This window comes from Balaenoptera acutorostrata, chromosome 9, assembly GCF_949987535.1.
Source record: "Balaenoptera acutorostrata chromosome 9, mBalAcu1.1, whole genome shotgun sequence".
In the NCBI taxonomy this organism is placed as follows: Eukaryota; Metazoa; Chordata; class Mammalia; order Artiodactyla; family Balaenopteridae; genus Balaenoptera; species Balaenoptera acutorostrata.
This window is the reverse complement of record NC_080072.1, coordinates 8,151,385-8,173,795: the sequence shown is the minus strand read 5'-3', so window position 1 is coordinate 8,173,795 and position 22,411 is coordinate 8,151,385. Positions and strand designations below refer to the sequence as shown.

General features: G+C 60.5%; 1 protein-coding gene and 1 non-coding gene across 2 annotated transcripts; one reads left to right on the top strand and one right to left on the bottom strand.

Annotated features, from left to right (window-relative positions):
- Positions 1 to 1,839: 1,839 nt before the first annotated feature.
- TRNAA-CGC (transfer RNA alanine (anticodon CGC)) lies at positions 1,840 to 1,912 on the bottom strand. Its single transcript has one exon. It is a non-coding gene; the product is annotated as a tRNA-Ala (tRNA).
- Positions 1,913 to 9,227: 7,315 nt separating this feature from the next.
- CCDC88B (coiled-coil domain containing 88B) lies at positions 9,228 to 21,963 on the top strand. The gene is made up of 21 exons (XM_057552958.1): positions 9,228 to 9,279; positions 9,452 to 9,597; positions 9,751 to 9,832; positions 9,983 to 10,141; positions 10,686 to 10,832; positions 11,007 to 11,115; positions 11,292 to 11,428; positions 12,211 to 12,645; positions 15,780 to 15,907; positions 15,985 to 16,102; positions 16,854 to 16,949; positions 17,032 to 17,172; positions 17,555 to 17,811; positions 18,156 to 18,299; positions 18,505 to 18,691; positions 18,837 to 18,982; positions 19,213 to 19,311; positions 19,507 to 19,531; positions 20,244 to 20,450; positions 20,621 to 20,689; positions 21,485 to 21,963. Exons 8-21 carry the CDS (start codon positions 12,229 to 12,231, stop codon positions 21,920 to 21,922), a joined length of 2,472 nt encoding a protein of 823 aa, XP_057408941.1. The 5' UTR covers positions 9,228 to 9,279; positions 9,452 to 9,597; positions 9,751 to 9,832; positions 9,983 to 10,141; positions 10,686 to 10,832; positions 11,007 to 11,115; positions 11,292 to 11,428; positions 12,211 to 12,228; the 3' UTR covers positions 21,923 to 21,963.
- Positions 21,964 to 22,411: the final 448 nt, after the last annotated feature.

Genomic DNA, 22,411 nt, shown 5'->3' with positions numbered 1-22,411 from the left:
CCCTTCTCTGAACCAGTCCATGTGGACCGCACCCTTGGCTTCATCAAAGATGGAGTATTTTTTTTTGACATGCAATTCACACATCATAAAATTCACCCTTTAAAAGTGAACAAGTCAGGGCTTCCCTGGTGGCGCAGTGGTTGAGAATCCGCCTGCCAGTGCAGGGGACACGGGTTCGAGCCCTGGTTGGGGAAGATCCCACATGCCGCAGAGCAACTAAGCCCGTGCGCCACAACTACTGAAGCCCGCGTGCCTAGAGCCCGTGCTCCACAACAAGGGAAGCCACCGCAATGAGAAGCCCGCGCACCGCAACGAAGAGTAGCCCCACTCGCTGCAATGAGAGAAAGCCCCCGCGCAGCAACGAACACTCAACGCAGTAAAAAATAAATAAATAAAATAAATAAAATTTAAAAATAAATAAAAGTGAACAAGTCAGTGGTTTTTAGTCTATTCACCAAGTTGTGCAGCCATCACCACTACTAAGATGGATTTTCTTTTTTTTTTTGGCTGCGCCAAGGGGAGCGCGGGATCTTAGTTCCCCGACCAGGGATGGAACCCGGGCCCCCTGCAGTGGAAGCGCGCAGTCTTAACCGCTGGACCGCCAGGGGCGTCCCTGAGGTGGATTTTTAATCTCAGTGACTTCTGCCAAGAGGAGGCTGCTGCTTGTCTCGCCCAGCACTGCGATGCGTGTGCGCGTGTCCTGTGCTTGTGAAGACTCATTCGGACTTCCGGGGGCTCCGCTTCCCACAGTCACATCAGTATCTTGCATCCGGCGGCTGTTGGCTGAGAGTCATCTACGCGCCAGGCACTGTGCGGGGCTCTGGGACACAGCAGTGAATACGCTGGGCATGAGCCCTGCGGGCGCCACGGGTCTCCCGGCCAGGGCAGCACCAGCGCAGCTCTGGTCCCACCTCCATGCGCTCCCAGGCTAGTGGGGGCGCCAGACGCCGCATGAGTGCTTACAATCAGTGTGGTGAAGATGTGAAGAGGAAGCACAGGTTGGTCATTTGGGGTATCACAGAAGAAGGACCCTGCCCACTACCCCACCCTCCCATGGGGGAAAGGAAGGGAGAAAAGGACTTCTAGCTGCGGCCGAGAAATGAATAGGTGATAGCCAGGTGAGCAGAGGTGGAAAGGGTGCTCCAGGTGGCGGGAACAGCCTGTGTAAAGGCTAAAGGTGAGGCAGATGAGAGAGTGGACTGAGCAGCCCAGGTGAGGGCAGAGAGGGGATTTTGTCCACAAGCCACGGCACGATTGGGTTCTCCCGGTGGACATCTGGGTATGTCCACGGTTTGGCTAGGGGCAGCTTCAGACACATTTCTGATTTTGTTTCCTCTTGGGCTTCTTCCTCAGGGCGTGTTCCCAAATGCCGAGAGTGCTTGGGTCAAAGGGCGCTGGCGGTTTTACTGGTGTCTGAAAACCCTGAGGCCGTTTTAAGGGCCATCAGGGACATGTGTATGTGCTCCTCTCCCCACGGTGTGCCAACCCGAGTTTTACCTTCTGGATTTATTTTTTGCTCGCTTAATGGATTTTTAATGGTACCTCGGAGCTGTCTTTGATGTGTGTCTTTAATTATGAGGGAGGCTGGCAACCTCGGGGCTTGGCACTGGGTCTCCCCATGCTAGCTAACCGGGCTCTGGGCTCCAGCCTCACCCTCCCAGCAGGCAGCAAAGAGGCCGTGGAGACCGCGGGAGGAGATGCAGCTCTCAGAGCGAGGACTTGGGTTTACCCTCAGTTGTCTTATTTACCCTCATACCCCTCTGAGTCTCACTTTCCTCATCTCTGAAATAGGAATTCTTTTTTTTTTTTTGCCGCACCGCGTGGCTTGTGGGATTTTAGTTTCCTAACCAGGGATCAAACCCGGGCCCTTGGCAATGCGAGTGCAGAGTCCTAACCACTGGACCACCAGGGAATTCCCTGAAATAGGAATTCATCTGTTCAAAACCACTAATTCAGCTGCCTCTGGATCGTGGCTCCTGCACTTCCTGGCTGTGTGGCCTGAAGCAAGTGACTTAGCCTCTCTGTGTTCAGTTTCTTCATCATAAAAGGAAGATGGTAATAACAGTACCTGTATTTTATGGCTGTAGAGGGGATTGAGTGACTAATGTATGTGAAGGACACAGCTGGCATGGGCAAGTGGTCAGCATACGGTATCGGTGTCACTCTCATGGTTTCCTTGGCCCAGACCGCAGCCCTGGACGACCCCACGGCATCCCTGCCCTCACAGAGCTTCCACTCTAGTGGGGAGCAGATGAAGCAAACGAGGGAAGATGAAGAGTGGCTTAAGACTAAGAGGGGAGAAGGACTGGGGTCTCCTTTAGAAAGGGAAAATCTTGGACTTCCCTGGTGGCACAGTGGTTAAGAATCCGCCTGCCAATGCAGGGGACACGGGTTCTATCCCTGGTCCGGGAAGATCCCACATGCTGCGGAGCAACTAAGCCCGTGTGCCACAACTACTGATCCTGCGCTCTAGAGCCCGCGAGCCACATCTACAGAGCCTGCATGCTGCAACTACTGAAGCCCGTGCCTCTAAAGCCCGTGCTTCTCAACAAGAGAAGCCACTGCAATGAGAAGCCGGCGCGCTGCAACAAAGACCCAACACAGCCAAAAATAAATAAAAACAAAACAAAACTCTAAATAACCTACAGGTTTATTTAAAAAAAAAAAAGGGGAAATCTTTTCTGAGAAAGAGGCCATTAGGCACACCCATAGGGTGAGGTGAAGCTAGATGGGGGAGGCGGGTTGTGCATGTGTGTGGGTTGGAGAGGGTGTTCCAGGCTGGGGAACAGCAAATGCAAAGGTGCTGAGGGCAGAAGAGAGACTGAGGAAGCTGGAGGAGGTGTGAGGCTGAGGAGGTGTGTGTTGGGGGCAAGGGTCAGGTGGCGAGCCTGGGCCGTCCTGCGGGGCCTGGGTGGTCATGGTGAGAGGCTGGAACTTGATTCAAAGTACGGGGGGAAGCCACTGGAGGGTTTTTTGTTTTTGGCCACACTGCGAGGCATGTGGGATCTTAGCTCCCCAGCCAGGGCTCGAACCTGCACTCCCTGCATTGGAGGTGCGGAGTCTTAACCACTGGACCGCCAGGGGAGTCCCTCCACTGGAGGGTTTTAAGCACAGAAGGGTCATGAGTCAGTCAATGTTTCCGAACAACTCCTTGGGCACTGGGTGGAGGCCACCAGGAGAAGGATTGGTGCCGGGGTGCCAGGCTCAGTGAGAGGCTTGGGGCGAGGCAGGGCCCCCAGGAACGTTGGGGAGCCCTGGGGAGAGCAGGAAGGGAGAGCCGGCCCAGTGTCAGGTAGTGGCGGCTGGGCCGCACTGGGCCCTCTTCAGTGCTGGGCCCAGGCCTTGCAGGCCACATCCTGAGCCCCTGGGCACCTGGCTTGGCACTCGGCAGATGGCCCTGGGCCCCACCCTCCCTGGCTCTGGCTTCCCACTGCCTCCTCCCACCTGGGCAGCTCGTTTGGGCTACTGGGCTGAGCATTTCTGCTCTTGTCCAACTCTGGCTATTTCCACCCCCAAATGGTAAGTAGGAGAAACACCCCTTCTCAGACACTTGGGTGGGGAGGAGGGAGTCCCTCAGACCCAGCGCCAGAGGGTCAGGTGCCCAGAAAACCCTGGAGGCTGTTTTAGGGTTTTAGTTCTTGAGCCTGGGGCCCTGAACCATCTAGTTAGGGAGCTGGCCCCCAGCCAAGCCGCTGGGGTGCCAGGTGGGGCCTGCCGCAGGCACGGAGAAAAAGCCACTGTCTGACTCAGTCCTGGTTGGTCCTGGGCTCTGGTTGAACCCAGCTGCCACCTGCCCTGGCCTCCCTGGACTCTACTTCCCGGAGCCCCAGAGCCCTCCTGCCTCTGGTCTTTGGGGTCAGACTAGGGCTACCCAGAGAATTCAAAACCAGAAGGGAAGTGGGAGTCCTTCCTGCTCCCACCCTGTGCAGATGGGGAAGCTAAGCCCCGAAGTAGGAGGCTGCAGGCAGTTGACGACGTTGTCCATTTGTCTGTCTGTCTTTCTCTGCTTCTTGCCTACCTCCTGAATCCAAATGTTGGCAGCAGTGGGCACCAACCACCCCACCACCACCACCACCTTAAAAACTTCCAGAAAAAGATCTCTGAGATGAGCAGTCATTATGGCACTGTAGTAATAGCAAAAGATGCAAATATTTAAAATCTTTGTCAATAAGAGACAAAGTGATGATGGGATAGCGCACCGTAGAATACGATGTAGCCATTCAAAAGGCCAAGGCCAATGGTTCTGAACAGAAATGAAGCAGATTGTGAAATATATTTCAAAGCATGGAGATGCACACGTAACGTGTGTGTGTGTGTGTGGTTGCAACCACTTGTGACAGACAGACTTGGGCAGCTGCAGCTCAGGAAGGACACAGAAAATGCTAACAGGGCATGGCATTGGGGACTGGGGTTGGGACTGAAGAGGGGGAGACTTGATTTTTTCTCTATATCCTTAGGCACTCTTGACATTTTTGATCATGCATCTGAACAATTTTTAAAAAGTAAATTTATTTATTTATTTATTTTTGGCTGTGTTGGGTCTTCGTTGCTGCGAGTGGGCTTTCTCTTTGCGGTGGCTTCTCTTGTTGCAGAGCACGGGCCCTAGGTGTTTGGGCTTCAGTAGTTGCAGCACACGGGCTCAGTAGTTGTGGCTCACGGGCTTAACTGCTCTGCAGCATGTGCAGACCAGGGCTCGAACCCGTGTCCCCTGCATTGGCAGGCGTTTTCTTAACCATTGTGCCACCAGGGAAGTCCCTGAACAATTTTTTAAAGGAAAAAATCTAGCCCAGGGATAGGGACCACTGCCAGCCCCTGATGAACATCCCTCAATAGTTAATTGAGCCTCGAAATCCCAGCATCTTGGTGTCAGCTGATGAGGGAGCCCCTCCCCAGCCTCCTCCCCCACCCCCCCAACCAAGCCGCCCTCTGCCTGACTCAGCTGAACCAAGTCATAGAACCAGATTGAGAGATTGAGGTGCAGCCGGGCATGTCTGGAGTGATGAATGTGAAAGCAATCAGCAAGAGCAATGGGGCGACACGGCCCAGGCCTCCGAGGAGGCTGGAGGAAGGGTGTGACTCGGAAGCCACGGAGCAAGGCAGGGACCCTTGGCTGCTAGGAGGTGAGGCCCTGTCACCACTCTTCGCTAACCCAGAGCGGGTTCTCCGGAGTACTTCCTGGGCTGGAATCCCAGGGTGTGGGGGTGGGGATGGAAATAGGCGTAAGATACGCAGAGAGTCCAATCTGGACGGACCCTTGATATTATTAATACTAAAGATAGGGCTTCCCTGGTGGCACAGTGGTTGAGAATCTGCCTGCTAATGCAGGGGACACGGGTTCGAGCCCTGGTCTGGGAAGATCCCACATGCCGCAGAGCAACTGGGCCCGTGAGCCACAACTACTGAGCCTGTGCGTCTGGAGCCTGTGCTCCGCAACAAGAGAGGCCGCGACAGTGAGAGGCCCACGCATCGCAATGAAGAGTGACCCCCGCTCGCCGCAACTAGAGAAAGCCCTCGCACAGAAACGAAGACCCAACACAGCCAAAAATAAATAAATAAATTAATTAATAAAAAAAAAAAATACTAAAGATAGTAACCACACTAGAGACCATTTAATGAACGCTTAAGCTGGGCACCAGCTTGTGGAATCCTCATAACAACCCTCTGAGAGGATTATCTGCATTTCCAGATGCGTCTAGGGAGGCTTAAACAACTGGATGTGCTCTTTTGCTAACAACCCCGCGCGGCTTCCCATTGCCTGGTCAGGCTACCACCTCAGAGCTGTGTAATTCTGGGCAAGTTCTTAACCTCTCTGAGTCTCGGTTTCCTTCTCTATAAATTGGAGATAACCCATAGTCCTTATTTCATAACCTAGTCCTATGCAAATAAGTTAGTAAGTGTAAAGCATTGGTAACCAGGACTGGCTCATGATAAGTCTGTGTTTGCAATATTGCCCTATCTTTCAGCAAATCTAAGATGTCAACGATTGTAAAAGATGCCACTAAAGAAAATGCCACTAAAAGAGGAATGCTGCCAGTTAACTATGTCCCAAGGCTCTTTCATCACTAGACTCTTTATTTTATACTTCCCGAAGGAGCTCTTTTTGACTTAGACATAGATTCTCATCATACATAATTCTGATGCACACATAAAAAGGAAAATTTAAGCAAAATAAATAGTTTACGCTGTTCAGAAAACTCCTTCACATCTGGAATCCGACAGAGGCGCGATGTCTGTGTGTTTCCCTGCCACCCCCTCCTGTGAGGAGTCAAGAGTTCGGGAGAGCCGTGCTCCCCCCGGAAATTCATAAGACAACCGGAAGCCACCAGCAGCCATCAGAGTCCTAAGCCAACTTTGCAGGACTGCAGAGCAAGCTGACTCTGGATTTCTGCTTTGGGAGTGTTGCTGATAAGTCTGGTTCCTCTCCCCTGGGAGATCCCGCCATTTGGGGCCTGGGGTTAAGAATGCTCCGCTCTTGTCTCTGGGGTTTTCTCCCAAGCTGCTGACGCCCTTCCTGCAGGGTTTGATGCTTCTGAAGTGTGGGCACGTGCAGGCAATGACAATGATGTCAGGACTGTTGCTGGCTAGCCAGCAACTCTACCACGTAACCTGACTTTAGAGATTTAAATGTGAGAAACAAAGTGTCTGGGAATCGATGAAACATGAATAATTTCTGAACTTTACACAGGCCATGCTTCCAGCTGCCACAGGACGCTTGCACATTCTGCCTCGGCTGCTTGAAATGCCCTTCCTTCCTCCCCACTTTGCCTAGTTCACCCAGTTATCCCTGATCTCAGCTTCATGGTCACCCCCCGACCCCACCCCCCCAATGCCTTTCCTGATCATCCCACTGAAGTCAAATCCCTTCCCTGTCAATGCACGTAGTACAGCTGCAATGTTACATTTTGTGTGTGTGTGTGTGTGTGTGTGTGTGTGTGTGTGATTTTCTGGGTAGCTGTCTCCCCAGTGTACTGTGCATCCCACGGGGGCAGGGACTATGTGGCTTTTTACTACATCTCAGTACCCAGCAATGTCCCACACGGAGCCCAGTAGTGAGCAGTGGGGGAACTGGGGTGTCCTCCTGGCCTCCTGGTTTATCTACGAGACACGTGCCGCTGGTCTCTGCATTGAACTGTGTCCCTCAGAGGCTGGATTCTAATTCACTTCTTTCACAGACGGAAAATTGAGGCCTGTGAGGTCACTAGCCCATGGGCTAGATGTCCTGTCTCAGTCCAGTGTATATAGAGTATGGGGGGGGTCTGAGGAGGGGGTACTCACTTCTGTTCGGGGTTCAGAGGAGGCTTGACATGGGAGGCGGCACCTCCCAAGCCTCATAGGTTGGGAGGGTGATTTGGGTAAGTTTGGGAAACATCAAGGGGAAAGGGAAGCCAGGCAAATCAGAAGATGCAGCTGTGGGCACCTAGATGCCCAGTGTGAGGCCCCTTCTGAGGCCCTGGAAGGTACAAGGCCGAGATCACCCTCTTGGGTTTCAAGTTGGGTAACCGAGGCCCAGAGAGGGGGAGAACTCACCTGCCATTGTCCATCGAGCCAGGAGAGCTGTGGGCCTTGCTCCTGGGTGGCCCTGACTCCACCTTGCCCTGCTAACCTCCAGGCTGGCCCTGCCCGAGATGCTGGAAGGATGCGGGGAGGCGAAGCGGGGGCTGAGGCAGGACTCCGGGGGTGCACGGGCCTGCCAGCACCCGGAAGGAGGAAGCTGCACAGGGTGTCTGTGGCTGGGCCTGGGCCCACTCGGGGACTTCCTCTTCCTCTCAGGGCAGGTGTAGCCGCCACAGCGGGACCAACACCCTGACCCCGTCATGGATGGGGGCAAGGGGCCCAGGATCAGAGACTTCCTGAGTGGGAGCCTGGCCACCTGGGTGAGGGGGCAGTGGGAGGGAGTCTGGGGAGGGGAAATGAGCAGCAGGGAGGGGCTGGTGTGGGGTGGGGGGAGAGGGGGCAGAGCTGGGGCCTGAGGGGAGGGGCGGGCTCAGGTGGGGATGGAGAAGTCCAGGCAGCTGTGCTGCAGGAAAAGGGGTCCAGGCCCGTGGCCACTGGCATTCAGGGGACTGGTGAGGAGGGGGCTGCGTGGGCTCAGGAGGCAGGTCAGAGGGGCTCAGGGTTCACTCTGCTGCTGCGGGCCTCCCACCCAGGCCAGCTCACTCCTTTGTGTCCCCACAGGCGCTGGGACTGGCCGGGCTGGTGGGGGAGGCGGAGGAGCCAGAGGGGGAAGAGGAGGAGGAAGGAGAGGGGCCTCTTTGTCCGGAGAAGAGGTTCTCACGTCTCAGCGACGGGGCCCTGCTCCTCCGGGTGCTGGGCATCATGTAAGGGGCATCAGAGGATGACCCGGGGCAGCTGTGGAGGGGTTTGAGGGGAGGGGGGCCAGGCAGCCTGGTGGGAAGAGCCTGAGGGGTGGTTGGCAGAGCCTGGTTTAGGGGAGGTGGGTCCTCAGTTACCCCTCCCACCTATCGTCCCCTGTGCCCACAGTGCCCCCAATTCCCGAGGCGGCCCTCGAATGATCAGGGGCCACGATGGTCCCGCAGCCTGGCGGGTGTGGAACCTGAACCACCTGTGGGGCCGACTGAGGGACTTCTACCAGGTGAGGGGTCAGGAGGGGGAGGCTGAGCCTGGGAGCCCCCTGCGGGAAGGCCCTTCTCACATCTCCCACCCCATCCGCCCCAGGAGGAGCTGCAGTTGCTGATCCTGTCTCCACCCCCAGACCTCCAGGCGCTGGGGTTTGACCCCTTCTCAGGTGCTCTCTCCCACCTCCCCTTCCTCCTTCTTCCCCCTATCCCTACCCGTTAACCCCTTGTGGCTTGTGCCCTGCAGAGGAGGCGGTGGAGGAGCTGGAAGGCATCCTTAGGCTATTGCTGGGGGCATCGGTGCAGGTGAGCGGGGGAGGGAAGGGCAGGGTCCAGCTTTGGCCGCAGAGGTGGGAGCCTCCGGGGTGAGCCTCGCCGTCCCCGCCTCGTCCCCCCGCAGTGTGAGCACCGGGAACTGTTCATCCGGCACATCCAGGGCCTCAGCCTCGAGGTCCAGAGTGAGCTGGCTGCCGCCATCCAGGAGGTACAACTTTGGTCGGCCGTCTGGGACACCCTGCCCCCTACTTCTTTGGCTGACCTGCTCTCCCTGTGCCTCCAGGTGACCCAGCCCGGGGCCGGCTTGGTGCTGGCGCTGGCTGGGCCTGAGCCTGGGGAGCTGGCGCCTCCGGAGCTGGAGATGCTGTCCCGGAGCCTGGTGGGGACACTGTTGAGGCTGGCTCGGGAGCGGGACGTGGGGGCCCAGGTAAGAGGCGGCAGGAGGAGGAAGAGGAGGACCACGGGGACCCAGCCGTGTGCCGGAGGTGTGGTTGGGGGTGGAGCGCTGCAACAGTCACATGCATCTTGTGGTGCTTGGGGGCAGATGTGGGGCTCTTGGGATGGGTTACTCCTGACTCCTGACCTTTGATGTCCCCCAGCGGCTGGCTGAACTGCTGCTGGAGCGGCAGGCGGCCCCCTTGTTGCCTGAGGCTCCTGCCAGGACTCCCCCGGAGGGCGCCTCACACCACCTGGCCCTGCAGCTGGCCAACACCAAGGCCCAACTTCGGCGTGTCCGGCAGGAGCTGTGAGCACCGCTGGCTGGGAAGGACCTGGGGGCGGGGGGGGGGGGCGGGCAGGGAGCGCAGGTTAGGTCTGGATGGGGTCCGGATGGGGATCAGGCCTAGCAAGGGCTGGAGGGTGCAGGTCCCCAGACCCCTCCTGCGTCCCTTCCCTCCAGGGAGGAGAAAGCCGAGCTGCTGCTAGATTCCCAGGTGGAGGTGCAGGGCTTGGAGGCCGAAATTCGAAGGCTCCGCCAGGAGGTGCGCTCAGATGCCCCCAAACATGCCCGCATTCCCTAACCCGCTCCCCGCACCTTCCCCAGCCTACTGCCTCCCCCAACCCGGCTCCTTCCCGTCCTAATCCCTCTGGCCAGCGGGTGGCCCTTCCTAGCTCCGCATCTTCTGGCCCAGGCCCAGGCGCTGTCGGGACAGGCCAAGCGGGCCGAGCTGTACCGCGAGGAGGCGGAGGCGCTGCGGGAGCGGGCCGGCCGCCTGCCCCGCCTGCAGGAGGAACTGCGACGCTGCCGGGAGCGGCTGCAGGCAGCAGAGGCCTGCAAGGGCCAGCTGGAGGTGAGGCGGGAGACGCGGCTGCAGGGGGTGGGGCATGGGGGGCGCGGCCTGCCGGGGACAGGGTGGGCCTCGAGAGGAGCGAATTTGGGCCAAGGGAAGGGTCAGGCCTGATGGAGGGAATAGTCACCGCTAGGAGAACGCGGTCAGGTGGTGTCTGGGGACAGGCCCTCTGGAGGATGGGGCAGATGGAGGGGAGAGGTGGAGGCTGTAGGTAAGGGTAGGTCCTAGAGAGGAGGGTGGGGCCAGTTGTAGGGGAGGCAGGGTCTGGAGAGAGCACCCAGCAACGGGGCTAAGTGGGGCTTAGAAGGACCTCGGAAGGCAGTTCCTGGGGAGAAGGGGCAGGGCCTACATAGGAGAAGGGCGGGGCCAGGTGCTAGGGAAGTGGTACCTGGAGAAACCTTGGAGGGGGAGGGGCAGATGGAGGGGAGAGGCGGGGCCTGGAGAGCAACAGGGGTGCAGGGTCAGATGGGGGAGGGGAGCCAGGGTCTGTGGCCCCGGAGTGCTGGGGGCATCGCACCACCGGCTCTCTCTGCTCCCCCACCAGGAGGAGCGGGTGCTCTCGGGGGCTCTGGAAGCCTCGAAGGCGCTGCTGGAGGAGCAGCTGGAGGCCGCTCAGGAGCGCTGTGCTCGGCTGCATGAGACCCAGCGGGAGAACCTGCTGCTGCGGACCCGGCTGGGCGAGGCCCATGCGGTGAGATTCCCAGAGTGACCCCTGGTCACGCAGTGATCTGTGACCCCAGTGGTCCCCAGGGTTCCTTGGTGATCCCTGTGACTCCTACTCCTTGTTTCCTCTAGTGACCCTCTAGCACACACACTTGGCCTGGCCCTGGCGGGGAGGGCTTGTCTGACCCTGCTCTCCCCCCAGGAGCTGGACTCTCTGCGGCATCAGGTGGACCAGCTGGCAGAGGAGAACGTGGAGCTGGAGTTGGAGGTTCAGCGGAGCCTGGAGCCAGCCCCGGGCTCTCCTGGGGAGGGTGAGTGGGACCCCAGTGGAGGGGCTGTGGGTGGGAGGCTGCCTGTGTTTTCCTGCACCTTAGTGGGGACAGCTTCTGATTTCATCCCCTTCCCCCGGGTGTGTTGGGGGGTGGGGTGTGTGGGTGAGGAGCCATAAGGGAGCAGAGGGGTCCTGACCTCATCTCCCACACCCCAGCGCCCCTGCCAGGAGCGGCTCTCTCTCTGCATGACGAAGTGAGGGAGGCAGAGGCCGGGCGGCTGCGGACCCTGGAGCGGGAGAATCAGGAGCTTCGAGGCCTGCTCCAGGTGCTGCAGGGGCGGCCCGGCGGCCAGGTGAGTCCCCTCCCCCAAGCATCAGCAGGTCCTTCCTGCTTCCTCCTCTGGGTTTGACCATCCCTCTCATGTGCCCTCAGCACCCCCTGCTGGAGGAGCCGAGCGAGGACTCCGTGATTCCAGAGCCAGACTCAGCTCCCCAGACTCGGCTGGCCTCAGACCATGGCCCCCAGGGCTTGGCTGGTCAGGCAGGGGATGAAGGCCCCCAGGTTTTGGACCCGGCTCCCCTGGCGTCAGATTCAGCCCTCGAGGGGTTAGCTGAGTGTCCTCAGGCATCTGATTTGGACCCAAAGGTGGTGGAGAGGCCCCTCCAGGCGGCCGTCATGGCGCCTGTAGACACGATGGCCCAGGAGTCAGGCCCTGCTGTAGAGGCGCAGGAGTCCCTGAAGAAGGCTGGCCTTGGAGCCCCTCTCCAGACCCCTGCCTCTGTGGCCCCACCTCAGGGTCCAGAGATCAAAATTCAGGCCCAGCTGTTGCTGGGAGGAGAGACTGGAGAGTCGGTGCCCGAGGCCTTGGGGCTGAGACAGGAGGACCCTGAGAGCAAACCCGGACTCTTGGAGCCCAGCCTCTGTGGGCGGTTGGAGGAGCAGGAGACCCTAGACCAGAGGCTGGACCTACCCAAGGGGCAAGCAGAGGCCAGAGAGCATGAACAGAAGTTGGAGAGGATGGTCGGGGACCCAGCCCAACAAAAACCACAGCAGAAGCTGGAAGGGACTCCTGAGGCCCAGACCTGGGAGGGGAGGATCCCAGGGGAGATCCTGGCCAGTGGTGTCCCCGAGCAGGAGGCCCTCAAGGAGGAGATGGCACGGCTGAGGAGAGAGGCTGAGGCTCTTCGAGCTGAGCTGGAGGCCCAGGCCTGGAGGCTGGAGGCCCGAGGCACGGAGGCTGCCCGCCTCTCCGAGGAGCTGGCTCAGGCTCGGAGGGCAGAGGCTGAGGCCCACCAGGAGGTGGAGGCCCAGGCCCGGGAGCTGGCCCGGCTGCGGGAGGCGGTGGAGGCCGCTGGCCGGGAGCTGGAGGCTGCGTCGCGGGAGCGGGAGGCGCTGGCGGAGGTGCTGGCAGCCACGGGCCGCGAGCGGAGGCAGTGGGAGCGAGAGGCGCCCAGGCTGCGGGCCCGGGCTGAGGCAGCCGAGGAGCGGTTGCAGGTGCTGCAGAGCGAGAGCTGCCGGCACCTGGAGGAGGCCGAGAGGGAGCGCCGGGAGAGGCAGGCCCTCCAGGAGGTATGTCGGGGCTCGTAGCCAGGGTCAGGAAACAGGGTTCCAGGCCAGTTGCTGGGGTTTTGGGTTATTAATTCCATCAGCAGCTGCTGAGTGCCCAGCACTGAGCTGGGGCCAGAAATAGAAAGGCAAAGTCCTCTCCTGCCTCCCAAATGCATGCCTGGCTTGGGAGAGGGGCAGATGTCCCCTGCCTTTGATGGGGTGGCTGTAGCAGGTGGGCACGGAGCTAGATGGCCTGGGTGCAAATCCTGGCTCTCTGACTGTGGTGCTTTACTCAGCTCTGCCCCGGTGCCTCCCTCTGTAAAATGGGGGTGCTCTTCGTCGCTGCCTCAGCAGGTCTTTGGAAGACCAAGGGAGATAATGGTGTGAAGAGCCTAGTTCATGTGGGGCAAAGGCTCAAGATACGTTGGTTGTTACAGGCAAAGTGCTTTGGGAGCCCCATGGGAAGGGGAGCTGATGCCAGGGTCGGGGCAAGGAGGCTTCGGGGAGGGTTCTAAGGAATGATCGAGATTTTGCTAAGCGGGGAAGGATATTTCATCCAGAGGGAACAGCATGTGCAGAGACTTGAAGGCATTAGAGTTGCTCAGGGGCTCAGGAGATGTGGGGGAAGGTGGAGAAGTACATTGGACCAGCGTTGTAGGTGTTGGTACTCCATCCCCAGGCAGGGAAATTCACCCAAGGGTGTGGGCAGACCTGTGTGAGGATGAGTTTGGGGAGGGTCACCTTGGTGTACAGGGGAACCTGGGGCCATAAGGAGGCAGTGCCAGTGGTCAAGGTGGCAGGTGAGGGAATTCCCTGGCAGTCCAGTGGTTAGGACTCCACGCTTCCACTGCAGGGACACAGGTTCAACCCCTGGTTGGGGAACTAAGATCCTGTGAGCTGCGTGGTGCGGCCAGAAAAAAAAAAGGGTGGCAGGTGAGGCTGGCTGGAGCTGGAATGGGGGATGGAGGAGAGAGAAGACCTGGAAACCCCTCTATTCATTCAGTCAAGCATGTTTGCGGGCATCTCCTTAACACCAGGCCCTGTACCAGGCAGCCAGTGCATGTGCCCTTTGGGAGACGCTCACTCACAGTCTGGGGTGGAGACAGGACCGTGCGGGGAGCCGTGGGGTTCCAGGAATCACACTGGACTCAGGCTGAGGCACGTCAGGGAAGGCTTCCTGGAGGAGGAGAGAGAACGGCAGTGAGCCAGGAGGAGGTACAGGCCCGAGTTTGTAGGGGTGGAGTGTGAGGCGGGGAGTGGAGGGAGGTGAGACTAAGACTTCATTAAGCAGGTTTTCTATAGGGCAGGGCTTCGTCTTCCTTATGAGCAAAGGAAGGGGTTGCAGCTGTTTTCATGAGGGCAATGAGGAGTCACTGGAGGGTTTAAAGTGAGCAGAGTGGTCAGGTCTGCGGGTCTGAAGGCCCCTCAGGGGAAGCAGAGGAGACCACAAGGCAATGAATGGGATGGGTGTTCGGGCCAGTGGGGCACAGTGCTGAGGGGAAGGTGTGCTGCAGACGAGGAATCGAATGTTCTGGCTGAGCAGTTTCCAGTTTCATCCCTGTTGCACAGAGGAGGGCACTGAGATCCGGAGAGGATAAGTTATTTGCTCCGAGATGCCTCCTGATAGAGAGGAGTGAGGAACAGGCTGTTGGCTTGGCCTGGGGAGTGTGAGAATTGGAGGTGTGGGTGAGAGGGTAAGGCCAAGAGGTTGTCTCTGGGGTCCACTTTGTAGGAGGTGATTGAGAGATGCTGTCAGACGGACCTGGATTATATCTCAGATCCCCTACTCAGCTGTGTGGCTTGGGGCCAGTTACTTAACCTCTCGGAGTCTCAGTTTCTTTACCTGAAACCAGAATAAAAACAATACCTGTGTCACAGGATCCTGTAAGGTAATGAACGTAGAGAGCTTGGGGCAGTACCTGGCACTCAGTATGGGCTTAATCCGTAGAGAGGGAATGCCAGCAGGTGGGCAGTGAAGGTAGGGGTAGGGCTGGCCGGCTGCAGGAGCCGGCTCTGAGGACCAAGAGGGTGGAAGAGGCTGAGGACCAAGGGGAATTTTGTGAGATTTCCTGGTGGAGCAGTTTCTGGTGGTAACTGGGTGTGGTACAGGCCGGGGTGGCTGGCCAGGGGAGGGAGGTCAGGGAACCAGGGGCCAAGGGGGTTGTCCAAGTGGGCCTCCCGGCTAGGGGGAGGGCAGGAGGCACGGTGGATGGGGCATTGAAGGCTATGGCCAGAGCCTGCAGGGGGCAGGGCAGGGGTCTGGCCCAAGATGCAGGTCTTCCTGGGCACCACTCTTCTTCCTACTCTCCGCCCTGGGGCTCTTGTGGCTGCTGGCTGCAGGCAGCAGGGACTCATGGGACTCTCAGTTTTTCAGTGAGAGGCCGTGGCCAAGGTTGTCTAGAAGTGCAGTGACCCTGGGCGGTGGTCCGGGTGGGGCTGCTAAGCCAGGAAGATCAGAGTAAGGGTTGGTAGACCCCCATTTCCAAGGGCAGGATTTGGTGGGCGGCTGTCATGGTCGGGCCTTCCCCAGGGTTTCATCCTGCCAGGGCCCCCACCCCCCATACCTCAGAATGGTTTGACCTACCTCTCGGGGCTCACAGGCCAGAGTGGGTCTCCTATCCGCTTCCGCAGTGGTATGGCCCAACCGCCACAGGCTGCCTGGCCAGCGGCATCCTGGCCCTCCCCCTCCCAGCTCCCACTGTGGTTAGGCCTGGCCTTCACCAAGTTCCTGCCCTCTGTGGCCACCCTCCTGTGGCTGAGGGTACTCTCCAGACCCGGCTCCTCCGAGCCCCTCTTTCCCTCACATGGCCTGTGTGGCCTCAGAACGTAGGGTGAATCCAGCTGTCACTGGGCACATGAGGAACCATGGGCTCAGAGAGGTGAAGACGTTTGCCCAGCGAGTGTCTCTGACTCCTGGCCCAGGGGCCTCCCTCACACCCTGGCAGGCTTATAATCCCCAGCTCTTTCATACCCACTCTACAAGGCGACCAGGCCTTGTTCCCATTTTACAGATGGGGGAGTAGAGCCCCGAAGGGTTAAAGATATTTGCCCGGGGTGACAAAGCAAGGACAGAAAGCCGGGTCTCCTGACTCTCAGGCCTGGGTGAGGGTGGTGGTCTGCCCTTCTGGCCCTGAGGCTTCTCTGCCTGCCCTCAGGAGCTAGAGAAGGCCACGGTGCGGGGCCAGGAGCTGGGGGCCCGGCTGGAGCATCTGCAGAGTGAGCTGGAACGGGCGGCTCTGGAGCACCAGGGATTTCTGCGGGAACAGGAGTTCCAGCACCAAAGGTGGGGTGTTGCCCGAGGGGCAGAGAGGGGCAGGCGAGGACTTGGGGAGGGCTGGGTGCCAAGACTTCTCCTGGCAGGTACCAGGGCCTGGAGCAGCGGCTGGAAGCTGAGCTGCAGGTGGCGGCCACCAGCAAGGAGGAGGCGCTGATGGCACTCAAAAAGAGGGCCCTGCAGCTGGAGCAGGAGCTGTTCCAGGTGAGGCCACTGCCCTGCTTGCCGGGGCCTCAGCCTGCTCCTCCCTCCATCCTGCACACAGCCAGCCAGGGCTGCGTGCACTCGTAGCGCCCCCTCGGTCTTGCCCCTCAGTCTTGGCCAGTTGCTCACCTTGTGCCCCGATTTGGGGCCTGGAGGAGGGGGCACTGCGCTGGGAGCCAGGCAGCTCTGCCTGGGCCTCGTCTCCCCCATTCCTCAAATGGGCAGAGCCTGGCGGCTTTACTCTGAGGCAACTGCTGTGTCCCTCACACGTGGGCTCCACCACTTCCTGAGCTCAACGGCTATTGTCCTAAGTGGGGAATCGTTTCTGATAGCCCTGTTGCACGCGGGCTCAGCGCCGCTCTGGCGCGGCCCCCTACCAGGTTGCCACCGCCCTCACTGCCCACCTGGGACAGAGGCAAGAACACAGGCGACCATAGCCAGCGGGCCCCCAGCAGACTGCTTAGCTGGCAGGTGTGGGATTGATCGGGGGAGGTTTTCTGGAGAAAGCAGTGTTGAAACTGGGGCCCAGAGGAGGAGTAGGGTGTGCAGAAGCAGCAGCTCGGGCAGAGGCTGGGCTCTGCTGCAGAACCGAGAGAAGGTGCAAAGGGCAGGGTGGAGAGTGATGGAGCAAGGAGGGCAGGGCGGCGGGATTCGGGGCAGTGGGGGGAAGTGTGACGGGGGAGGGCTGCCAAAGGGGGTAAGGGTCTGCTGCGCTGTGCCCAGGCCACTGCCACTCCCCCTGTCCTTGCAGCTGCGCCAGGGTGCTGCGGGACAGGGGCCTGAGGAGCAGGCTGAGCCGAGGGTCACGGAGGCCCAGAGCGCGCGGCTCATTGAGGTGGAGCGCAGTGTGAGTGTCGCCGTGGTGGGCACGGGGCTGGGGGGTGTGCCCCAGAGGCCTGGCACCGGCTAACTCCCTCCCTGCCGGGCAGAATGCAACGCTGGCCGCCGAGAAGGCGGCTCTGCAGGGGCAGCTGCAGCACCTGGAGGGGCAGCTGGGAAGCCTGCAGGGGCGCGCCCAGGAGCTGCTGCTGCAGAGTCAGCGGGCACAGGAGCACAGCAGCTGCCTGCAGGTGGGTGATGGCCTGCGTACCTGTCCCCTGCCCCGTCGCTGCCCACTTCCTGCCCCTTCCCCCTGACCCTGCCACTTCCCCTGTCCGTACCCCCTCTGCCTGCCTCTAGCCCCCACGTCAGTGCCCATTTCACCCCGTCTCCAGCCCTCTCCTCCACAGCCATCCATTAGCCCCTCCTGCTTTCCCTGCCCTGACCCCAGCCCCATCTGTGCCATCCCTGCCTTGTGCCACTTGCCCTCCCCTCCACGGCTGCCTCTGCCTTCAGATCCCTAGACCACTCTCTCCTTTCTTCTGCCCTGCCCTCTGCCTTTTGCCCCTGTCCCTCACCCCCCTTCCGGCCTGGGACGTCACCCAGCAGCCCCTGCTCCCTCCTCTGGCCTAGGCTGAGAAGTCTGTACTGGAGCTGCAGGGCCAGGAGCTGCACAGGAAGCTGGGGGTGCTGGAGGAGGAGGTGCAGGCGGCGCGGCGCTCCCAGGAGGAGACCCGTGGGCAGCAGCAGGCCCTGCTTCGGGATCACGAGGCCCTGGCACAGCTGCAGCGGCGGCAGGAGGCTGAGCTAGAGGGACTGCTGGCCCGGCACCGTGACCTCAAGGCCAACATGCGGGCACTGGAGTTGGCCCACCGGGAGCTGCAGGGCCGGTGAGCCTCCTCCAAACTCCCAGCTCCTCTCCTGGGCACCCCCTACCTGCCCAGAGCAGATTCCCTGGGTGGGTCTGTTGCCACCAAGGCAGCACTGCCACCAGTGGACCCAGCTCCATTGCTGTGCCCTCTTGTGTGGCTGGGCTCTCTACACCTCCGGGGCGGGCTCACCCTGGGGCTCATCGGTGGTCGGGAGTGGTGGGCGCCTGGCACAGCATTCTGCCCTGTGGCTTTGCCCCGGGGCTTATGCTTAGGAGACGACGGACTTAAGGTCCAGACGGTCTAGCTACCTACACGCCCTGGCCTCGGTCCCTGCAGCCCTCTTAGCTCCTTGTTCATTGCAGGCACGAGCAGCTGCAGGCCCAGAGGGCCCACGTGGAGGCGCAGGAGGTGGCCCTGCTGGCAGAGCGCGAACGCCTGATGCAGGACGGGCATCGGCAGCGGGGCCTGGAGGAGGAGCTCCGGAGGCTGCAGAGTGAGCATGACAGGTACCAGCCCTGGCACAGCCCCTCGCCCCTCGGGCCAGTTCTCAGTGTTCCCATCTGTGAAGTGGGTTGGTGGTGAGTTGGTCGCTTTCCCCGTGGGGTCCTGCTTTGTCTCCTCTCCCCATCAAGGCTCCTCTGGCCCTCATGAGGGGCCTGGGGGCAGGGTGGGGCAAGTCCCCTTGGAGAGCAGCTCTCCTTGCCTCTGCAGAGCTCAGATGCTGCTGGCGGAGGTGTCCCGGGAGCGAGGTGAGCTGCAGGGGGAACGCGGGGAGCTGCGGGGCCGGCTGGCGAGGCTGGAGCTGGAGCGGGCACAGCTGGAGGCGCAGAGCCTGCGACTGCGAGAGTCCAACCAGCAGCTGGACCTGAGCGCCTGCCGGCTGGCCACACAGTGTGAGGTGTGGTGAGGGGTGGGTGGTGGCTGGGGAGGAAGGGTGGCTTGGAGGGGGCGTTGGGGGCTGGCAAGAGCGTGGAGGGAGTGGAAGGCGGCGGCCCTGAGCCCTGTTAAGCCCCCCCGCTTGTCCTGCCACCTGCCCCTGACAGCTGTTGACGGAGCTCCGGAGCGCCCAGGAAGAGGAGAACCGGCAGCTGCTGGCCGAGGTGCAGGCTCTGAGCCGGGAGAACCGGGAGCTCCTGGAGCGCAGCTTGGAGAGCCGGGACCACCTGCACCGCGAGCAGCGCGAGTACCTGTGAGGGGCCGTGGGGGCCGGCGTGGCTGTCCCTTGGGTTGTTTATGGGGAGACGCCCTGGGAGGGCCTGGGAAAAGGCGGAGGCTGACCCCCAGGGGCTCGGGGCAGCGGGGATTTATCAGCCCATCCTGGGGTATGTCAGGCTGTGTTAACGGGCGGGGTTGTACCAGGGCGTACCCCGTGTTCCTGCCCAGGCCTCAAGCCCACCTCCTCCCTCCCCATCCTCCCAGGGACCAGCTCAATGCCCTGCGCCGAGAAAAGCAGAAGCTGGTGGAGAAGATCATGGACCAGTACCGCGTGCTGGAGCCTGGGCCCCTGCCCCGGACCAAGTGAGCGGCCCCTCCATCCTGGTGGGCCTGGGATCTTCCCTACCTAGCCCCTGCCCTGCCCTGCCCTTCGAGCCCTGGCCCAGCCCAGGTCCAGGCCCCAGTGAGGGTTTGCCTGGCCTTTGCCATCCCAGACATGGCCCTCTTGTCCCTCCTTCCTCCCTGGCCTTACCCCCTCTTGTGCCCTCTTGCCCCCAGGAAGGGCAGCTGGCTGGCAGACAAGGTGAAGAGGCTGATGCGGCCCCGGCGGGAGGGGGGCCCCCATGGGGGGCCGCGCCTGGGGGCCGATGGGGCTGGCAGCACCGAGAGCCTAGGGGGCCCCCCAGAGACGGAGCTCTCCGAGGGCAGGGAGGCAGATGGGACAGGTGGGTCTGGGGGTCAGGTGACCAAGATGGTCCCTACCCCATGTCCCCTACCCCCTGCCCCCAGGGCTTGCCAATGCCTCTGGCCTTCCTGCGTGGCTTGCACATGTGCTCCCCGCTGGCCTTCCCTGCTGCAACCTCTCCCCATTCCCCCAGATGGTTCCAGTAGCTCTTTGCCCTGCATCCCTGCTGTGTCCCTCTTGGCTGGCACCTCCCTTCTGCCTGCGCTGCCACCCACGCCATCCTACCCAACCACAGCGGTACCTAGGACCTCGGAGCAGCAGGGCACTGTAGTGAGAAGTCATTTATCCCAGTCAGCAGATGAGGAAACTGAGGCCCAGGGAGGGGAAACACCTTGCCCAAGGTCACACAGTGAGTTAGTGTCAGAACCAGCACAGGGTCCAGCCTCCTGTCGCCACCTTCACTCACCCAACCCTGCGCCCCTTCCTGCCCCCACGTCTGCAGCCGCCTGTCCCCTGTGGCCCTTGTGCAGCTTCTCCCTGCTGGCCCCTCCACTCTGCCCAGCCCCTCCTGGCACTGCTTCGATACCCTCCCTGCCTGTGCCTCTTGCAGGGTCCCCCTCACCGGCACCCATGCGCCGGGCCCAGAGCTCCCTGTGCCTGCGAGATGAGACCCTGGCAGGTGGGCAGCGGCGGAAACTCAGCTCGAGATTCCCTGTGGGGCGAAGCTCTGAGTCATTCAGCCCCGGGGACACCCCGCGGCAGAGATTCCGACAGAGGCGCCCAGGCCCGCTGGGGGCACCCAGCTCCCATGGCAAAGGTGAGGGAAAGGGTCCCTCCTCCCATTAGCCCCCCGGTTCCCTGTGGACCCACCAGCTCCATGGGGGAGGGGGCTTCCTTCTTGTCTCCTATGTCTCCCCACAAGCCCTGTTGCCTCTGTGTTGGTCCTCATGGCCCAGTGGCTGCCTTGTGCCCCCCCCCCCCCCCCAGGACCTGGCGTGGGATGGGATGGCTCTGTCGAGACCCTGGCGGAACGCGAAGCAGATGCCAACAGAGAGGGTGAGTGGGGGCCTGGGACGGAGGGCGGGTAATTGCCCTGCCTGGGGCCCCTGGCAGGCCTCAGTCACCCATTCACTCATTTGACAGTGAACCTTTACGACGTGCCAGGTGATGTGCTAGCTGGGGATACAGCAGGGAACATTCTGGTGTGGGGAGGTGGGAGACAGCAAATAATATGCATAAGAATAATAATTACCTACAACAGTTCATCCAATAGAAACCTGATGTGAGCTCCACGCGTAATTTAAAATTTTTAAGTAGCCTCATCAGGAGAAGTAGAAAGAGGCATGTAAAATTAATTTTAATACCATATTTTGTTTAACTCAGTATGCCTAAACTATTATCATTTTAATGTGTAGTCAGTGTAAAAGTCAATAATGAGGTATTTTATATTATTTTTTTCACACTAAGTCTGAAGTCCAGTGGTATTTTACACCCAAGCACATTGCAGTTCGGACCGGCCACATCTCACGTGCCCAGTCCTATACTGGGCAGCTCAGCCCTAGGATATTAGGAGGTGACAGTGTTCTGGGAAGAAAGGAGAGCAGAGTGAGTGAGACCAGGAACACTGGGTGGGCAGGTGGCAGTTTTGATGAGGGCGCTCACGCAGGTCTCCAGGAGGAGGTGAAGCTGAAGCAGAGGCTTGGAGGTGAGAGTATGTCCTGTCCACATATCTGGGGAATGGCTTTCCAGGCAGAGGGAACAGCCGAAGCGAAGGCCTGGCATGTTTGAGGCCTGGCAGGGCAGCCGGGAGTCCCCCGAGGGAGTGAGCCTGAGCTGAGCTTTTCCCTCCAGGCGTCGAGGTGCAGGAATCGGAGAAACGGGCTCTCGCCCCTTCCCTCAGCCAGTGACACCGCGTGGATGGGGAGCTTGGGAGTGGAGTCTTCTCGACCCTGGAGTCTCACCGGGGGCCCCAGGCAGCCCAAGAATTTGGGGAGGCAGGGCACTTGTGGCGAATCCTTGGACAAGGAGGCCTGGGCCCCCAGATCCTCCACAGCCTGCACTGGGGCCCCGAGCTGGAGCTGGGGTGACTTTGTGGACAGGGGCGATGGCCGGCCCCCACAAACAGCTCCTGCCTGGGGCTCCGCCATGCAGCCCTTGCTGAGGAGGTGGTCTCTGGGAAACCCCCCAGCTGAAGCAGGCAGGCAGGAGTGGGCAAGAGAGCCCCCTGCCCGGTCCAGACGGCGAGCCAAGGACCATTTCCTGGGGACTGTGGCCCGGGCCCATCTCTGAGCCTTAGCTGGGATGTGAGGGACACGAGAATAAAGCTGGGATGCAACCACCTGAATCTGTGCTCTGTGTCTACCAGCCGCATCTAGGAGCCACTAGGTGCCAGGGACACATGTGGCCTGGACTCCTTCTCTGCTGGCAGAGGCCTGTGGCCATTGGCCTCCTTGCCCTTCATCGGGCAGCAAAGGGCTTTCTTCAGGGGAGGGGCCCGCTGGGTTGGCCTGGATGTCCCAGTGGTGGGGGGAGGGGGCGGAGGTTCTGGGTAGCCGGCAGAGTGGGTGGGGTCTGGGCTCCCGAGTGTGGGGCAGGAGAAGTACCCAGAGGGCCTGCGTCCGCCCCCTGTACCCTCTTCTCTCTTATTTCTTCCTGCCTCTTCGTCCTCTCTCCTCCATGCCTTTGGGGCTGAGCCCCTCCCCAGGGAATTTACCGCCCTTGGGGTGTCGCCTGGTGCCAGGGGCTGTTGTGGAGGGACACACGAGGTGGGAAGGACGC

What these genes read in the sequence shown, in the direction of transcription:
- CCDC88B (XM_057552958.1), top strand. Translation starts at nt 12,229, where the DNA reads ATGGCACGGCTGAGGAGAGAGGCTGAGGCTCTTCGAGCTGAGCTGGAG. An exon ending in CACCGGGAGCTGCAGGGCCG is followed by an intron (nt 17,812 to 18,155) that starts GTGAGCCTCCTC and finishes TGTTCATTGCAG; the next exon opens with GCACGAGCAGCTGCAGGCCC. An exon ending in ACCCAGCTCCCATGGCAAAG is followed by an intron (nt 20,451 to 20,620) that starts GTGAGGGAAAGG and finishes CCCCCCCCCCAG; the next exon opens with GACCTGGCGTGGGATGGGAT.